Source organism: Daucus carota, chromosome 7 (genome assembly GCF_001625215.2).
Source record: "Daucus carota subsp. sativus chromosome 7, DH1 v3.0, whole genome shotgun sequence".
NCBI lineage: Eukaryota > Viridiplantae > Streptophyta > Magnoliopsida > Apiales > Apiaceae > Daucus > Daucus carota.
The window spans coordinates 40,575,388-40,595,588 of record NC_030387.2 but is presented as its reverse complement, the minus strand read 5'-3'; the positions used below and the strand labels follow the sequence as shown (position 1 = coordinate 40,595,588).

The 20,201-nt window shown below is 33.7% G+C and overlaps 4 protein-coding genes across 8 annotated transcripts; all 4 read right to left on the bottom strand.

Moving 5' to 3' along the window:
- Positions 1-1,262: 1,262 nt before the first annotated feature.
- On the bottom strand, positions 1,263-2,509 carry LOC108193355 (F-box/kelch-repeat protein At1g15670). Its single transcript, XM_017359961.2, has one exon. The coding sequence runs from the start codon at positions 2,426-2,428 to the stop codon at positions 1,349-1,351; it is 1,080 nt and encodes a 359-aa protein (XP_017215450.1). The 5' UTR covers positions 2,429-2,509; the 3' UTR covers positions 1,263-1,348.
- A 5,929-nt stretch (positions 2,510-8,438) lies between these two features.
- On the bottom strand, positions 8,439-10,189 carry LOC108195070 (berberine bridge enzyme-like 26). Its single transcript, XM_017362003.2, has one exon. The coding sequence runs from the start codon at positions 10,157-10,159 to the stop codon at positions 8,543-8,545; it is 1,617 nt and encodes a 538-aa protein (XP_017217492.1). The 5' UTR covers positions 10,160-10,189; the 3' UTR covers positions 8,439-8,542.
- Positions 10,190-12,683: 2,494 nt separating this feature from the next.
- Positions 12,684-14,593, bottom strand: LOC108194211 (F-box protein At5g07610). Of its 2 annotated transcripts, none has more exons than XM_017361143.2 (2): positions 14,440-14,593; positions 12,684-14,087 (listed from the first exon to the last, which is right to left on the bottom strand). In XM_017361143.2, exon 2 carries the CDS (start codon positions 14,071-14,073, stop codon positions 12,823-12,825), a length of 1,251 nt encoding a protein of 416 aa, XP_017216632.1. In that variant the 5' UTR covers positions 14,074-14,087; positions 14,440-14,593; the 3' UTR covers positions 12,684-12,822. The 2 variants fall into 2 exon arrangements, with proteins under 2 accessions (XP_017216632.1, XP_017216633.1); XM_017361144.2 differs by having other exon boundaries at positions 12,684-14,131; positions 14,440-14,574.
- Positions 14,594-15,310: 717 nt separating this feature from the next.
- Positions 15,311-19,666, bottom strand: LOC108194200 (uncharacterized). Of its 4 annotated transcripts, none has more exons than XM_064082295.1 (10): positions 19,510-19,666; positions 18,350-18,555; positions 18,202-18,278; positions 18,004-18,106; positions 17,588-17,757; positions 16,851-17,402; positions 16,466-16,563; positions 16,107-16,194; positions 15,910-16,017; positions 15,311-15,766 (listed from the first exon to the last, which is right to left on the bottom strand). In XM_064082295.1, exons 1-10 carry the CDS (start codon positions 19,570-19,572, stop codon positions 15,639-15,641), a joined length of 1,593 nt encoding a protein of 530 aa, XP_063938365.1. In that variant the 5' UTR covers positions 19,573-19,666; the 3' UTR covers positions 15,311-15,638. The 4 variants fall into 4 exon arrangements, with proteins under 4 accessions (XP_063938365.1, XP_017216610.1, XP_063938367.1 ...); XM_017361121.2 differs by having other exon boundaries at positions 16,116-16,194; XM_064082297.1 differs by lacking the exon at positions 15,311-15,766 and having other exon boundaries at positions 16,474-16,563.
- Between the last annotated feature and the right edge of the window lie 535 nt (positions 19,667-20,201).

Genomic DNA, 20,201 nt, shown 5'->3' with positions numbered 1-20,201 from the left:
GAATAAAAGTTTGAGTTTAAATTTTTTTATTGAAAATTATTAAAATACATTATAAAATTATATTTTATAAGAGTACATATCTTACCCCACAAATAATTACAAACATAAACATATTATTGATATTATTAATCTTAGGACTTAGGAGGCCATGGTCCCATCTTCACCCCATGGCTAACAGTGAACTTGATAACTTCGACAACACTGCACAATCCTGTAGAAAACCTCAGGAGACAAGAGTGGGGAGTGGGACACATGATTGTACTAAAGCATAAAGACTAATTCAAAATGTAAAAATCATTTAACAACATTTTCTTCCAAAGCTTCCACGAGCAAATCCCGCATGTTAATCGCTTTGATCAATGGCCAGAAGACTCAGAACCCACTTTAATGGGTTGGATATCACTGTCAACAAGTCTTCTCAGTTAAAAGAACTACTATTCCTCTTTTATAGGATAAGAATAAGATGGTCTTTTTTGTGATTTTATCAGCTGACGTGACGTCCTTAGCTTGATTTTTTTTTTTGCACCGAAAGAGGCGTGATTGATTTGGTGTTTTCATGGATGATAGTAACTATTCATGCCTTTCTTTTCTTTCTTCACGAGTGATGTCTTGTGTCCAAGTGCATTTTATTTCCGGATAAGGCTTCGCATGGACAGATGTGTAGATAATATCTCGATGAAGCGGGTTGTGTTCACTTGAGTCGAATTTTAGCTGAAAACAGTTTTTGAAAATTTAATTTCGTATAGATAATTTTTGAATATACAGGTGAATGAAATTGGAATATGACACTAATTTTCGAAAAAGATTAATTGAATTCGATTTGAAAATTCTGATTTTATATAAATCAGATATTATTCGAATTTGTAGATGAATAGTACTGGAAAATGACTCCAAATTTTTGAGCCCTTAAATGTGGATCTTGTTCGTATATGATTAGGGATGTTTTAAATCATATGACCAAATCAATGATAGAATCTTCTTTAGAGGTAAAAGGATATTTCAATAAGTCACTGAACAATTTGATGATAGATAATAGTGTCTCAAACAAATGATTCAGAAGAGACAGAAATACATCGAAACTATTTAGCTCACAGGAAATTTTAGCCTTACAATGAGCTATCTGTTTGCTTGATTTCTAATAAACTTTAACGAGAATCTATGATACAATGTTATTTCTCTCATTTCAAAATTGAGAGAAGCAACAAGTCGAAAAGATTATTGCTAGGTAGAGTGACAAAATTTTAGGCAAGAAACTAAGGAGCTAAAAAGAACAAGAAGATATACAAGCTCAGTATATTTACATTAACTTTTCAAAATTTGTAAAGCACAAGTAGATAACAACTTAGCTCTAAATTTCCAAAAGACAACTAGATTGAACATGGCCGGAATATTCTTCCGGCGCGGCGACTTTTGTCCACTTTCTATTTTTCAAATCCAATGTGTACACTTTGTGGGGCTCACCAAATCTATGTGAGCCAATCACCATCAGCTTCTCTTGCCACGCTGTCATGTGTGTAGAAGTTAACACCTCGGATGGCAGCTCAGCAACTACTTGCCACGTGGCACTGTCATTGGTCATCATAATCTCGCCTGAGCTGGAACTCCACTTGTACACATTTCCCTCTCCGTTGTCCACGTATGATCTTGGACACGTGGCAGCTTCTAAGAAATTCTCGCAAACCTCGTCCCACTGCCACGTGGCAACGTCGAACGCTTCCGCACTCCTCCCGAACCTGCCTTGCGATTCGGTGGGGTACCCGCCAATGACGTGGAACTTGCCAAGGTGGAAGACTCCCTTACACTCATCGCGCTCACTCGCCATGTCAGGCAGTGGGACCCACTTGTCATCCGCCACGTCATACACCATAGCCGATTTTAACGCATTCTTCTCACAATCATGGCCTCCCGCCACGAACACCATCCTAGAATCCGACGCACAAGCGAAGAACGACCTAGGACAGCCTGGCATGTTGGCCCCACGCTTCCACGTGGCACTAACGAAATTATAAACAAAAACCTCAGTCGAAGCATCCCACGTCACCGGGTCCAACCCGCCCATCACAACCAAATTCAACCCGACCGCCGCAAGTTGACAAAACATGGGTAACCCATTTAAGTGTCCGGGTAATAAAGGCAGTTCGGTCCAACTAACCGAACCCGGTTCACAAACAGTCAACCGATAAGCCGGCACCCCCGAGTTCTTCACCCCACCTCGTTTCCGGGTCGGGTCAACCCGAGCTTGTGTCATCACGATAAGCCGTTGAGTCATTCCGGCGTCTCTCCGGCGCCGCCAAAACTCCGGCAGCTCCACCTCAGCTTTCCACGTCTTGCAAACTGACGTGGCAGAACAGAAGGTGTCATAAGGCAACCGGATCAAACACTCCCGACCCACATCATTATTAAGACCCGAGATAAGATCCATCAGCATAAGCTTGTTGTAATAACTGAAATAGAAACTTGTGTTGTAATAAGATGAAGGGTAAAATATGTTGTAATAAGTGTGGTGTTCAGTTAAAGAAATGAGAGCTTTTATAGATGCAAGAAACTATAGATACATACATGTATGCATGTGCGGGACGGAATTATGAGGAGGATAATTTACGCTGCAAATTTTATCCAAAAATTGTTACACCCTCCTGTCATTTGGTAATCGTTTATTAAAATTATACTCCGACACATATTATAAATTATATATATGATATATTTTATTTTACTCCTTTTTTGATAAATATTTAAGCATCAGATTTTAAATTTTTGTTCAAAATAGTGAAAATTAAAATAATTTATAAAACTATATTTTATTAAAATTTCAAAATACTCACGTGTGTCAAGTACCCGACCTCCAAGATCAACTATCTGAATATAGAAAGTATATATGTATTGTTTTTAAGTAAATTTGAATGATTAATAAATATTATAAATTTGATTTTATTTCGATTACAAATTATGATCAATGTTTTAAAAATGTGAATCAGAGTTAATCGATAAATTCACAATAACAATTAATCAAATTGATTAATTGAATTTATCAGAGGTTAATCAATTCATCGATTTACAGAGATTAATTGATGATTAATTTCGATTAGTTACATATTTTCGGAACAAAGATTATGACATGGATGTGTGTAGCCGGATTATTGTATATATGCATGTACATACATGTATAGCTAGGATTTAGGGAGGGAGAAAAAGAAAGTGAGAGAGGAGAGAGATTTGGCCCCACTTGTATGGTGGTGGTATGATGCAGAGAAAAAGAAAGCCAGGGGCCAATCTTCTAGAAGCTTTATGACAAAGAAACAACAACTTGAGACAGTGGGAGTTCTTTTTTTTATATTATAAAAAATATATTTTATTGCTTAATCGGCTATTATTTGGTTTTACTTTTTACTTTCTTTTTGTTCCGCCTCTGTTACGCAGCATGAACCATGTTCCATTAAATTAATTAATTATTTAATTTCTTCAAATTCAAATACATGAAGTCTGTGCAGAAAGTAAGACGGTACTTTTGTTAAAGTATGTGGAGTAACATAGATTCTATCAACAGAATTCTGGGCAAGAAACAACAACCTGAAACAGTGGGAGTCCATTATTTGAAGATAATTATTATTTTTATATTGTGCGAGTATTATTGTGTTACTTAGTTCTACTAATATACCAATCTAGTTGAAATTTGTTGTAATTTTTATTCATTTTTAACTAAAATTCTTAACATCCTGTTTATTCTGGTGTAGTTTAAAGTCGAAAGAGAGTAAAAAAGAAATATTCCAACAGAATTATCATCGTTATTTGACAGATAAGTTACGTTTTAGGATATATTATTCTTAGCTAGGGTCAACTTTGAACTCTATTTAATCCAATGGTACGTAAATACCGTTCCATTACAGTTGATGTAGTATTTGTTATGTTTCCTCCCATCATAATTCTATGCAAGTCAATGAACTGTAAAGTGAAAGTCTGTGTACATCGTTAAGGCATTTAGTTTTATTTAGTTTTAAAATATTTAAGAGGAATATCCAACTAAATTATATATGCGTTACAGTTCGCACATGCATCTGTCAGGGGGCAATTCAGCAGCTCCCATCGTTTATGCTAAAAGCCGGATTTATAATTTCAAAACAAGCGGCAAATTTATATTTATATTATATAAAGGAACGATCATAATGATGATAATTCCAAATTTTTTATATGTTTATCATCTATCTTTAAATATTTTATAAATACTAATATACGTTACCAATTCCTGTATCAGCTATAAAGGAAAAAAAGAGAGGATAGTTTCGAGTTCATTTGGTCACGTTGGAGGATTGAAGAAAATATAGTAGGCTAATATTTTATATTTATTTATCTAAAAATGAAACAGAAAAAGTGATATATATTTTTTTTACATTAATTTTTATTATAAAATTTTAGTCTGTCACACCTTTCAATTAATCAATAATTTTTGAATGAGTTTTAGTCGTTAATATTACATCTAAATTATAGTAAAACCATATTACTCTTTGAATTTCTTCTTTTAATTGGCTATTATTTTGTTTTACTTTATAATTTCTTTTTGTTCCACCTATATTTAATAAGTTCAAATTCAAATACATGTGTAGAAAGTAAGACGGTACTTTTGTTAAAGTATGCAACATAAATTCCATCAACAGAAAAAAAACAACAACCTGAGACGGTGGGAGTTCATTATTTGCAGATATTTTTTTTTTTATATTGTGCGAGTATAATTGTTTTCCTCTTTTTACTAATATATTTTCTGCTAAATACTTGATGTATATTCTGCAGAAACAAATTAGTTTCAATTCTACTCATTTTTTATTTAAATTCTTAACTTAAAAATAATCTCTATTATCATTTAACCTCTGAAAAGATCTCTCCGAATTGATTAAACAATAATCTCTAATATAAAAGTTTCACGAGAACTTAAAGTTTAGCAATCAGTTGAATAGCATATACTAAACTGTAAAATTATTAAAAAAATTTTATTGAAAATGACAAGAATAAAATTTGATATAAATCAGAATGAAAACATCTTGTTTATTCTAGTCTACTTTAAAGTTTTGAAGAGAAAGGAGAGAAGAAAATTCCATATGTTAACAGAATTATCATCATTATTTGACAGATAAGTTACTCCTAAAATCTAAGGGTCAACTTTGAATTCTATTTAACCAATGGTTCGTAAACACCGTTGCGACAAAGTTGATGTATTTGTTATGTTTTCTCGGATAATAATTCTATGCAAGTCAATGAATTGTAAAGTAAAAATCTGTGTACATGTTAAGTCATGCAATTTTATTTAATTAAAAATATTTAAAAATGAATATCCATCATAATTATATACATATATACACAATTGCACTCCATCGCACATGCATGTGTCCAGACTCCAGAGAGGGCAATACAGCAGCTCCCAATCTCCCATGGTTTATGTTAAAAGCCGGGTTTTCTCAAAACAAGCCGATATAAAATGACAAGTTTAATTATAAACAAAAAATATATAAAATAGAAAATTATAATTATAAAAAGCTCATGAATATACATGAAGAAAGAAATAACTTGCAAAGAGGAGTATTTCCTAATAAAGGCTTGTCGATATCAAAAAATAATTGTCAAAACCAATAAGAAAACTAGTTATCCAAAAAATAATCGTCATTTTTATCAAAATTTTAGTTTTTTTTATAAAATAAATTTCAAAAAAAATAATAAAATTTCTTTATATATACAAATCATATGACCAAAATTAGTCATTCATGTGCGCTGAAAAAAATTGGAACAGATTTTCAAGAGCTAACATTATTCGACGAACAATGACGAATAATGAAGGGTGTGGGGACTGATATAGAAGCTTTTAACGTAAAATTGAAGTTGATAATTGATCCCAGTTGTTTTCATGTTAATTCTCACTTTCACTTTCTTCCATAATTCATTATAAAGTCGTCCTCCATCACTATATTCGGTTTCCATTACGACCCGGCGTAGTCTTCTGCCCTTTCTTCCGTTTTTCTAATTCGCGCAGCACTTATACTACTAAAAAAAAATGATTATTTTTAATTTTGATCAGAGGCTATTTTCGAGGGTCGAAAATAACCGTTTTTCTTCTAGTGTCCTCTACCGTGACATTCCTTTCATTCTAAACCACTATTTTTTTTTACATTTTATATTTACTACTTGTAAATTTTGAATAATTAAAAACAATTTATTTAACCAGATGGAAGCCAGAATGAACTATACATGGTCAAATTTAACTAGTAAGTTTAAAATTTCAATTCAATTCTATACCCCACGAATTTTACTCGATCTTTTTGACGGTATACAAAGTCCAAAGACCAGAATAACATATTTTACTCATGCATAAACATGTTTCCGAAGCTAGTTTTCCGTTCTTCTTGCTCGGTACGTTTTTCCAGTTTTTGAATATTATACTTTTTCTCACACGAAAATTTTAATCTTTTCAACACAAATTAAATGATACTATTTTCATTCCAAAATAACAGTCTAGGTTAACATTTTACGCATAGTTTGAGATAAAAAAATTATATTTTTATATATTATTTTCAAAATTTCTTTTTCTAAATAAAAATTTAAAATTTATATTCTTATTCAAAATATTCAAAATACATATATAAATTATTTTTTATATTTGAAATTACATGTAAAAAATTAAAATCACGGTTATATTGGAATGGCGGAAGTAGCGATTAAAATAACAAACATCTAGATATGCACAAACTTTTGACAAGTATTTTACACTTTTAGACATTATTATGAAACGAAGCACTTGATGAATCAATAGGTTGTGGGCTAATGGGGCAACAACGGTGGGGATAATGGACCCTGTTCTTAACCTATTTTTGGTATATATTTTACGAGATAATGCTGTCCAAAAACGTCTGGTTGTGATGATTAATGCAAAGATATTTTAACGGAATATCGCTTTTTCTTTATCTATTATGAATTGAGTCGTTTATTACGAATGCGTTAGATCAAGTTCAATGCTAGATGCTATATATCTATTGCTATTGCTAGCAAGTTCAATGCTAGATGCTATATATCTATTGCTATTGCTATAATATAGCACCAAAAAGTGTTTTTTGGTGCTAAAATAAAACTTGCACTCCAATGCTAAGTTCTATAACTTGTTTTAAATTTAACCAACTCATTAACTTTTACCTAACTTTTATATAGAACCAACTCTTTAACTTTTACCTAACTCATTAACTCATTAAATAGTTTCCAATTTCTATTTATTGATGATGTGGCAACATGGATGGATCCATCCTTGGTTTCAAATATAGAACCAAGGATGCATCTATGCATGGATGCATCCAAATATGGCACCCCTTTAGAGTTGAGTTTTTTTACTTTTGATGCTATAATATAGCAATAGAACCAAATATAGCATTGCATTGAAGTTGCTCTTACAGCTTACAAGCACGTCTATTTCAAGCTCTTTCCCTGGCTGCTTTCATGCATTTTCTCAGAGTGCTTCTCTTGCTCTCGCTTTCTTTATGCTAAGAATTATCAATCAGACAGTATTATTTTGTCATATATAATCATTAATTTTGTCACACAGGTTCCCGCTCATCTCGAGATTATTACCAATTGATGTTTTTGAATCTTGAAGTAATTTAACGAGATTATTTGCAGAAGATACAACTGTAAAAAAATACAGTATATTGGAAAAATGCTCAAAATATCATCATTTCAGATAAGATCTTAATTGTCGAACTTGAATTTTTCGTGTTTGATATCGGTGTTGAAACCAAGCACTCTTCTGTGCCTGGATGATGTACTTGTTGATGAAAGTGATGAATTTCGTTACAACTTTGCCCTAGTACTTGTCATACTCCCCAAAATACAAACTCCTTCTGGAACCCGAGACCCGACTCATCTACAATCTTAAAGTGTTAGTGGGACGTCCCAGCTGGAACATATATTTATCTAACACGTGACGGATATGGCAGACTGGGGAGTGGGGACTATATAATCTATTAGTGTTACAACAACAAAACTATTCATAAAATTTCTTGAATATTTGCATAATATTTGGTATTACTGATTTTCCTCGCAATATTAATGATTTTAATTTGAAAACAACAAAAAGTACATGACCAAATGTGAATGCTAGTTATCCTGAACACGAAACATTCAGTACTTATGTTACAACTTTGCACCAGTACTTGTTATTCTATCGAAGTTTCCTGGTCAATTAGTAAAATTCTCAGATGGCCTTCAGACTCCCCAAAATACAAACTCCTTCTAGAACCCGAGACCCGACTCATCTACAATTTTAAAGTGTTAGAGGGACGTCCGAACTGAAACATATATTTATCCAACACGTAGTAGATGGCAGACAGGCGACTATATAATCTTTCTGTGTTACAACAACCAAGCTATTCATAAAATTTCTCGAATATTTGCATAATATTTGGTATTACTGATTTTCCTGGGCAATATCAATGATTTTAATTTGAAAAAAACAACACGAAGTACATGACCAAATGTGAATGCTAGTTATCCTGAACACTTAACATAATAAATCAAATTAAGGATCACATAATGATATTTTTCCTGCAGAGATCACAGGGATACTCTGTTCATGTCTGAAGAAGTTGCACGGATCCACCACACTCTTGATTTTCACCAACCTGTCGAAATTGTTTCTAAAGTAGCGTTTTCCCCATTTACTTGCTTGTTCGTAGCTTGTGGTGCCATTGAGATTGTTAGTCCCAAGCCATAGATCAACATAATTAACATATGCACTTCTCGGATTCTGGCTAACATAAGGAGTCAAGTATGTTCCTAAGCCTCTAATCCATTCCACGCGTTCTGCTTCATCTGTCTCGGTCTGTACAAACATGTTAAGCTCGTACAACGATCCAGCTCTGAAAGGAAAGGGAAGAGCAGACTCCGCAATTTCATCCATTCTTCCTCCGTAGGATGTGAACTGTAGAGTTGCTTGTTGTGGTGCAATTTGGTACATTTTCTCCCATAGGCCTTCTAAGCCTTGTACAGGAATTGGTACCTGAACGACGTCGTTTCTTGACTTAAAAGCTGGCCTAGGCAGAACAGTGGAGTTAAGCAATATTTCAGGAGGTGTGCTAAACTCAAGATTTGTAAAGTGCATCATTGCTTGAAGCCAATTTACTTCGACACAATCTTCTCTAACCAATCCAAGCTCTGGAAAATATTCTTCCACTGCAGAAAACATACTATTAGCCCGGCCTAGGTACAACGAGTCAAACCCGATGGTTATTGTTCTGTTATCTGCACGAAGGCTTGCATTGCTCAAAATACTCTGGATATCAGCCCTGATGTCCAGCTCTTTCGGGAGCTTAGGTGCAACAGACTGGAATTTATGAAAAATGGTTGTCAAATTTTGTTCCAAAGTTCGTGACACTCTGAAAACTGTCACAATCTCTGGAACTGGAACTAATTTCACTTTCCATGAAATAACAACTCCAAAACTACCACCACCACCTCCTCGAATAGCCCAAAACCAATCTTCCCCCATGGCCTTCCTATCTAGAATTCTTCCGTTGGCATCGATGAGGCATGCATCTTCCACATTATCTGCAGCAAGTCCATATTTTCGCTTCATCATGCCATAGCCCCCTCCACTGAAATGCCCTCCAATGCCTACATTCGCCCATAAGCCCGCGGGAAATCCAAGCACATTACTCTGTTTTCCAATATTATAGTATAGTTCTCCAATTGTCAAGCCAGAGCCAATCCATGCAGTCTCCGTTGCAGCATCAAAGCTAAAATTCTTGAATTTTACGAGATCTAGTACTACAAATGGGAGTGCAGAAACATAAGAAAGGCCCTCGAAACTATGACCACCACTCCGAATCCTCATTTCCAAATTTTGTTCCTTGCTGCAGTAAATCACACTCTGGATCTGTGACTCACTCACTGGTGTCACAATGGCTAGAGGCCTAGGCGTATCGGGTTTCGGAAACCGCAGATTATTGATGCTGGACAGCAAGGTTTGAGTGAAGTTGGAGTGCTGTTGAGTGTACACAAGTTCAGAGATGTCAATAGAGTGAAGGTTGATGCAATTGACGAAATTTTGTGGATTTTCATCTTGTGCTAGTGCAGATGATGATGCACATGACAATGTTAACAAAAGAAGAAAACAGATTGAATGGCTCAACTTCATTTTGAGATGTGGCTAGGTTGCTGCACAGGCTTCAAGTGTTTGATATGATAATTTTACGTGAACTGCATGGTATTTATAGGACATGAAGTGGAATAAAAAGACTATAGTATTTTTTAAGTAGTCTACATATTGACCATCTGTAGATTCTGAAATAGGCACTGTTATAGAACAAGCGGCAGCTATAATATTGACTAATGTTCGATTTTGCCTGAAAATAGGTGACATGTTTGGTTTTAATAATTGAGTTCGGATTTATGTTATAAACGGACAAGTAATATTTAAGAAAAAGATAGAACATTATATAGTATAATTTTTCATGTGCGTCCGAAGTAGTAAAATTAAATAAATTTTAATAATATATGATCTTTCTATTCCTCTCATTTTTTTATGGTATCTTCATTATAAAAATTTAAACACTAAACTTTATTCAGAGACATTCAAATAATTCATTAAATTATGTTCTATGAGAATAAAAATACGTGTCGAATCTCATCTCCGAGTTAAACCATTGAAGGGATGGAGGACTAATTATATATTGAAATGTTATCTTCATTTTCAAAACATGTCGGGATTTTAATTTAAACCGAAACTAGCTAAAAGAAGTCAACTTGGTAACTAAGAAAAGGTCAAACATCCTTATTGAGAAATGTCAACTCGGACGAAGGGAAGATGCTGCTGAGAACTGAAAGTTGTCTACAGATAAGACATACAGTAATATTATCAGTTTGAAGCCTGCACAAAATTTCAAAACAATTGTTTAAAAGTTCTTATCTGAGTGGAATTTAGAGACAAACCGAATAATATGTTGGGCACAGTTCATAAAATATTACTCCCTCCGTCCCTATTTATCTGTCCACTTTAGAAGTAAAAATTTGTCCCTATTTATCTGTCCATTTATACTTTCAAAACTAATTTAATGATAGTTTTTCAAATATATCTCCATAATTTCAATTTTCAAGGCTTGACTTATTTAAAACTTGGTTGAATTCATGTTTTCAAGACATAGAGTAGGGGTATTCCACCATTTTCAAGATATTAATTAGAGGTATTTAATGAAAAAGTTCATACAATCAATTATTCCTTAGTATGTGTTTTTTTTTCCAAAATGGACAGATAAAAAGGGACGGAGGGAGTAACTATTTGACTTGGGAAGTCTTCAAACAGGATATAGGGCCAAGTCTTCGAAGAGGATATACGGCGAAGTCCTCGAAACGGAATATATTTTGTTGTATTATGTTAACTTTTTTATCGTACTAGTTTATAATCGATGTGATTTATAACATTTATAATTTTATCGTTTATATTTAAAGTTTAATTGAAATATGAACTAATAATAATGTTTAAATATACTGGCTTAATTAATAATAAAAGAATTATTAGAACACGTTATATTATATACTTAAATATAATAAGTGTAAGGAAGATAATTTCGTCGCATGGTCAGAAAATTATATTTATCCTGTAAGTCAACTAATATTTACTCGCGTATTTATAATTTCTTTTTTTAATTCAAAACAAATTTTGCCTTAAACATGTTTATAATTTCCTTTTCTAATCCAAAACAAATATTAACTACCAATTTTAACTGTAAAAGCATATAAGTCCCACTATTACTGTATTACTTTTATCTAAAATATTTTTTTAAAACCAATAGTAGAACCAATGAGATCAAAATACTTCTTTGGAAACATGATTGATCTGAAATCATGGTGAGATTTTTGTTCAAGGAACTCTTTTAGGTGTAAGCTGAGTAATCCACTTTGGCATTGCGCTAGAGAACTCAGGTTGTGTTCATTTGGAGTGAATGGAATGGAGGGAGGATGGAATGAATTTTGTACTCAAAAATGATGTTGATCAAAGAAAATTTATACAATTTTCATTCCTTCAATCATTCCATTCCTACTATTTTAACTAGAATTTTATCCCACATGTTTTGGAAGGAATGCTCATTCCATCTCTACATCATATTTTTTTACAATCTTTATCACAAAAAATTGAACTCATTCATATATAGTCATTATTAGCTCATACTTTTTTCTTTCTCCATAAAATTTCTATATAATTTTTCATTCCATTCTCCCCTCATTCCATTCATCCAAGTGAACACAGCCTCAGTGTTTCTTAATTCTCAGAGTTGATGACAAACAGGTCGTCCGGCCTATCATGTTTTGGTGCAAACGCATTTGACGAGCTCTTGGTTCAATGATATTTCGTAATTCCGATTGTCGAGTGTTCGAAACATGTCAAATACAAGTCCGGTGTGGACGGATGTTTAACTATAAAAAAATTGAACCAGGCAAGGAGAAGTTCTTAATTGATCTGATTGCAACTCTTACAAGGCCATCATCTAACAGAGCTCACAAACAAATTTCATAAGATCGGCAAAAAGATAACTTCACAGAATTTCATAAAGAGCAGCAACAGCAGTTGCACTCTGTCAGACAAGTTTCAGGACATGCAAATCAACAGCAGGATAGAACGACAAGCTGCCTAAAACTTAAATATGCAGGATTGATGCAAATCAGAAAAACAAATTGTTCATACTAAATATTGAATAGATAATATAAAAAACAATGTACTCTTGCATAACAACTAGAAAGTGCTGAATTAATCAGGCCAAACTTCTTTCGCCAAGACCAGCAATACTGCTGTAACTACACACATTATAGCGATGCAATGTGCTGTGAAACTTTTAACATTCCAAACTCCCAGTAATCAATTTTTTTTCTATCAAAATCTGCACCAAAGTCCAATATGACTTTGGTGCTTCTGTCCACGATATTGTAACGTATGAGCTTACCAGGTATTTCCAATACCAGTAACGGATCCTCCTGGAAACTCTCTCTTCTGATAAGCGAATGCACAGTGACTGCAAAATTATTTTTACCAGGCAAACAAGTCTTATGTTGAGTCGTCTCGGGGAAAACTTCAGAAATTGGAGCAAGAGGAATCTTGTACTTGACAAACCACCCTGAGTAATCACTCTTCATCTCATACACTTTGAGTGAAGTGGTTGAAGGAAAAACCTCAATAACATGCAAATGGCCTTCCGACTCCCCAAAATACAAACACTTTCTTGGAGTCGCCTTCACAGCAATAGGAGGCCTTGGAAATGTTTCAAACCTCTCTTCATCCACATTAAAGCACAAACACTCAGAAGCATCGGATTTTGGTACTGAATTTACATCCTGTAATTCACTCAACCAATGCACACGCCCATTCCAGTAGACACCATCGGTGAAGTTCAAATGTGGAGCTGGATTAAAAGATTGTACAGAGAACCTCCAAGTACTTGTTACAGAGGAGTAAATATAAATGAAACCAACATTCTTGAATCCATGTTCAGACACAAAGGCGATTACTTTGTAGTGAAGCGACTTTAGAGGATTAAAAGCTAAGCCAATATGACTAACCCGTGTGCCAGGGGGATGCTGTGAAATGTTATCTAACTGTTTGGTAGAGGGGTTCCATACACAACAGTTTCTGTAATAATTGTAGCGGAAATTGGTGTTATGAGCGCACAATAAAAGGCCATTGCAGGAATGCAGAATACGAAATTTGGGTGGCACAAAAGAGTGGTGAGGAGAAGTGAAGATTCTACGATTGGTTTGAGGATTGTCTAGACCAATCAAGTATAGTCTATCAGGACGGCCTAGTTTAAAGAGGCGGTGAATGTAGAGACCAGAGGCACGGAGAGGAGGGAGTAACTTTCGAAACCGGGAACTGGTAATGAAACAGAGCCATTGTTTCGAAACACACTTCAAGGTCATGAGTTTCTTCCAAGGAACACGCAAAAAGATTAATGCTAACAAATCCTCATCATCAAGAACACGTTCTTCAGATGAAAAGGAGAATCTGAGCTCACTACTAGATGTAAAGCTCAAATTATTCATGCTTTTGCTTATCACATCCATGTAATTATGCTTTTCTGCATAATAGAAACAATCACATGCATTCCCTGATGTTAAAACCCTACAAAAACAACAGAATAAAAACAAGAACCAGATCTCCAATAATTTATCGCGGGCACAAGCAAATTTTCAGAATAAACCATCATAATTTCAAATTTTAATCAGGAGTCTTATAATATTTTGTAACGACGAATAAATATCGAAAATTCCCGTGATCCTTCCTATATCCGTGCTCACCACATAAATCAAAGTTTCGATATGCTAAAACTCAATAAACTAAAGAACAGATTCAATATTAGAAATAAGCAATACTCTTCGAGACATATAATAATAATAGTATAACAAGCCATGCATAGTCAAGACTCAGACCTTGATATGATTATCAGTTTGTCACTCTGTCTTGTCCAAACTCAGATGGATGCTAACAAAGAAGAGAGGGCGAACATAACCTACGACCTTCGATGATTGTGGGCTGCGCATCAGCAACGTTCATCATAATAGCTTCTTACAAAACCTAAATAAACCCAAATAAAACCCAAGTACACCCAAGTAAAGAGTCCAAGAGACTGTTATTATAAATAAATATTATTCTTATTATCATATTAGTATTAAATAGTTTAATCGCATTTTGATATCTATTTTTATATAAAACCTATGTTTATATTAGAATCATATATGTTTTTAAACTAAAATTGATATTTAATTAATCAATAGATATGTTAAATATGTTAAATAAGTATTTTTATTAGATATATATTTAAAAAAAAAGTTAAATATTTATCAGTGACTCATTACAGCCCGAAAACTCAAGTTGGTTACTGATAGATTGAAAAAGTGACTCACTCATTTAAAAAAATTATCGGAAATATCACTCTATCGTTAGTCGAAATTCCGAAAGTATTATATATTGAGTTTCGCAAAATTTTTATGAATTGTATTACATCCAAACGAAAGGTTCCAAGTTCTACTATTTTAGTTAATTTTATTGGATTTTTAAAAATTTATCAAGTATTTATTTTTATTTAAATCAAATAAAACAATCGAAAAATTTAAAGTACTTTTTTCTTGCTTTCATAAGGTGCATAAGTTTGACAATAAAAAAAGCTGAGCCTCTTTTTATAAAAAGAAACATTTCTGTTTTTCTTCACCCATAATTATCATTAATTTCATCAAGATATTAATAAATTACAATTATGATGACCTTATTCCAAGCGACAAATTTTTGTTAATACGGGCCGAATGAGATTCAAAAGTTAAAATACTTCATAAAATAGCAGCCCTTCAGTTTACACAATCTCCAACTCATAAAAGAAGCAGTATGTTAAAAAAATCCTCAATTACTGCAATTTTACAATACGCAGACCTAAAAAGCCACAAATTAGAAAGGAAAAAAAGAAAGTACCTATTACCGATAAAACATTTTAGAATTTCGAAAGTGCAACGGATTTTAAGCTAGTAATAAAAAACACTACCAGTATGGTAAAAAGAGAGATTTACCATATAGGTAAAGTGCAAAGAAAAATAGTGACTTCGGTTTACTTGAGTTTCATCGTCTGTTGCTAAAGATCTCAGTGCATTGCTGCCAGTTCCACAAGCTCTTTGTGTTCATCTGAGACATACGAACTTACCCTGAAAGTAGGCTGCCCGCTCTCTTCCGCTGTAGACATGTACTTTATTCCAATCACAGTTGCCAGACCTGTAATGTAAACATAACCAACTTACCAACCTATCTTCAATTCCCTCTGTTCCAAAATTTATTATCCTTCCCTCATTACGGAAAGATAATACTAGTTCCTGTGAAGTTGATAAGTAGGCTCGTGTGAGAAAAGAAATACTCACTCTCATGAACTCGACCATATAAAAACCTTTCCCCTTTCCAATATGCCAAAGGCCTGGTCCTAATTCTCTTGCTGTGGCGAATGCCAGACTCCAAGCATCTACCAGTCTCTGTCCAAAGTCCAATAAACTATGTAACTAATCAACACCTTTAAATAGGCAATGAAGGTATAATGAAACAGTTTGATGCATGAGATAACCCATCAGACTTTGTCTGGGAATTGCTTTTCTTCTCTTCTGTTCATGTGTTGCCTTGCTTTTGCCCTTTGCTGAACCTTTTCTTGGTGCCTGCACAGTTTTAATAATCAATACACAATTATAGCAAACATTAAGTCTATAGTAAAAGCGGGAACTCAAGATAGCAACCATGCAGAATTGTAGATGACATGTTTCTATAGAGAACCTGGCTTGCATGTTACTTGCAACTTTCAATCAAAAACAACCCGAAGAAAGTAATTTAAGGATATACAAGGCAAGCCAAAATTTTCTATGCATAATGCAACACCAAGCACGGACTTGACAGTACAAATTCTAAGAGAAGATGGACCCGAAAGAAGACCTTGTTACGTTGTTTAAGGTCTTTTCCAAAGGTGGAGTCTGCAGCTATCGGTTGTCCATTCATTAGAAGGCCTTTCGTTAAAGTGGAGTCTGATTGACCTGTGAAAGAAAAGAAATATTTGGTATGAAAGCAGTAACTATAGAAGAATAATGGCATCCAGACAATCAAAAACTTCCACAGCTTATAATACTGCAAGACATGTCTGGTCTAAGAAACTGATATACTGGGTATACTATTCCTGATATGATTTAGGATGGACCTGTGATAAAATTCAGACATATCTTCAAAATAAAACAGATGCAGGTTTTTGTACAAAATTTCATTTCAGGTGACACTATAAACAAAATCCAGACTTGTGAAGCCAAATATCGGATGGAAAATATACCATTTACTGCAGTTCTTGTAGCTTCAACTTCTGTTGGTGAAGTCAGCTTGCTAGAAATAATCAACCCCTTCCCTTCATCAACCTTTTGTGATAGTCGGTTAAATTCTTCCACTGAAGAAGCATTTCTGGCCGATGATAGATCAATATCCAGATCCACGAACGGATCACTATTTGGTTTTAACTGAGAAATGTGCTTGTTTAATAGAGATAACGCAGCAAATGGGCTTTTTGGCGTGGTAGAGGAAGCTAAATTATGAACTGGATTTTCTGCAACATTTTTACTTTTTATAGGTGATTTGCCACTCAATCCTCTAATCAACTTCGGAGCATCAGTCTGTAATATTCGATTCTGAGGAAATTCTTTTTCTAAAGCTATAATACTCCTTCCTGTGCAACTGAAGTCAGGCAAATACTTGTCTACATTGACAGGTTTTGTCTGCAGGCCCTCCTGCATTGAGGAGGGTGCCCCATCCCCATCCAAAATTTCGATACTTTCTGACAGCAATTTATCCAAAATCTCACTGATTCTTTTCTCAGTCTTAGGTATTGATTCTGTTCAAAAATAAACCATGACATCAGTAGTAACACAAACACATGACTAAAAAGCAATACTGAATCCCTGTGGTAAGTATCATAATTATAGCAATAACCAGAAGAAAAAGAACAGCAAAGAAATTATCAATCAGAAGTAGTGATAGTTTTCCTTCTTTTCCTATTATTCAAAATCATTTGCTCACCTACTACTTCCTTTCCCTGCAAATCAATATCAGAATGTGCTGTTTCTTGTTGCCAAACAAATTTAGATGGACATAGACTGTCCTCCTGTATTGCCTCTTGGGAGGATAAAAAATTATCATCATTTTCAGAAACTGCTGATGAATAATGGTGCTTATAACTAACTGACTTCCTGAAACAAAAGAAATATATTACTTCGTTGTATAATGGAAATAGTTCACATTCAGAAACCACTGATGAATAATGATGCATATAACTAACTGACTTACTAAAACAAAAGAAATATATTACTTCGGTGTATAATGGACTTAGTTCAGCATAATGTTGACAAAACATTATTATCAGGAAAAAAAAAAGCTGACAAAAAGAAAGAAACCTATGTATGCATGAGAGGCTATATGAAATATATATACAATACCCCAAGATTCCTGGCTGCCGACTGCGTGGATTTTCAGATAGTATGGAGTCATTTATTTTATATATACTTCCATCTTTATGTCTTTGCATTTCATCTTTGGGATCTACAGACCGATTATGAACAATGTAAAAACATGTTGAGCTACATTCAATACGTGAACAAAAGAAATCAGAAAGGTAATAATCCATTGAAGTTTACCATAGGCTGGAAAGAAATCCACTGGGTCGTGCAGTTGATCAATGTTCAAATTGACTTTGAAATCAGCAGAGGCCTGCCTGTTAAAATAATTACTTCAGCAAGTATTATCATAATAATTAATCACAAAAATTTGGGTTTGAAGTTTTACGATATGTTTGGCCTCAAAGAAAACTGAGCAGGCTTATGGCCCAAGGCTGGTCTTTTTTCTCGGGGATTTCTGATGCTCATAGATGCATCAGCTTCATCATTGTTCTCCAGAGCTAACATGCTTAAAAGGAAAGAGTTTAGAGCTCCTGAACCACCATGTAATATACCATTTGCCTTCCTTAACGCATCATTCAGACTCCTTTGTTCCTTAACAAATCACCAGCAGTAGGTAAATCAAACAATACTAAGTATTTTACCATCCAACTAACACCCTTAGGCCTTAACTAATAATAACTCAACTGATATCCAAGAACAAAACCGCAGGATTATGAGAGGAATAGTTATCATTATACTATTATAAACGCATCAACTCGTTTCAAAGTTTTGCTAGACTATATACCATAAAAGTAGCAAATACCATCAGAAAAAGAAAAATCTTAGTGTGGTAGAGAAGGCAAGTTTACAATCCCAACATCTTCACTGTTCAGTCACTAAAAAGTTAGCAATTTGCATAACTTGGCAATATATAGTCACAATGTCCGCAAGGGCAGCAGGCCCCTAACAGAATATCAAAGAAATCTTAACCTGTTCTTTAAACTAACAAATCTTCTCGACTAGTAGGAACACAAATACTTAATAGTTTCAAAATTTATTAGTCCTACATGTGAACTTCACTTATTCAACTCGATCCATCATCTTACTATCTCACCTTTCAAGTTTCCAACACTCTTAACAAATTCTCCCCAAAATTCCTAATTACAACCATTAGTATTCACCGAATCACTGGTTGAACCCTAAAACAATTCTCCTAAATTCCGACATCATCAACCTAAAAATTCTCATTATCAGATAATCTAAAACATATAATTAAAATCCTAATTACAACTACCAGCATTCACCGAATCACCAATTAACATTGCAACAAAGTTCAAAATCTCGACACTATTAACCTGCACATTTTCATCATCAAACATCTATAACATGTAATTGAATATTACTGCATTGTAGTGATAAGCAGTGTAATTTATACTGTAACTAACATTTGGCTCAATATATAACAGCCTGACGAGCACATATTCATCGAGATTAAAAATACAATTACAGAGAAAAATATAAAAATTTATCGAGATTATAAGAGCCCTAAATTTGTAGAGGTACTACTTGAGATTGAAGAGAGTATGTAGGATCCGATTTGTTGGACGTCGGAGCTCCTTTAGTTGCCATCTCTCAGCGGCGGTTTAAAATTTAAATTGCTCCAAAAATTTCGTTTTATAGATTCGCGGGGTGTTCTAAATTATCTGAAGGCCGTGTTTGGTATTAGTATCATCGTAAGTAACAGTAATCTTTTTTTTCTCCAAAAACATGTAAAATATTGTTTGAAAATTGATTCGTGGGGTGTTCTATATTATCTAAAGGTCATGTTTTGGTATTAGTATCGTCGTAAGTAATTGTGAAAGACATGTAAAATATTGTTTGAAAATTGATTTGCGGGATGTTCTAAATTATGTGAAGCCGTAAATAACAGTAACCTTTTTTTTTTCCCGAAAAACATGTAAATATTATTTGAAAATTGACAGTCTTTTTAAGATGAGATTAAAATGAGAAATTATTAATATCAACTTGACCAATAAAAGTTAAAAAATGCATAGTTTTGCCGATAGTAGCTGTAAGTTTTATGTATAGTGCAGTTGAGTAAAAGTAAATTATAATACGACAAAGTATCACATGATAAAAGCAATCAAATGAGAGATCAAAATAATGATTTGTGTTTTATAGTCATTTATTACGATTTAGTATGTAATTTAAATTATTTATTTAAATAATTTTATATAATAACTGATTTATAACTTATT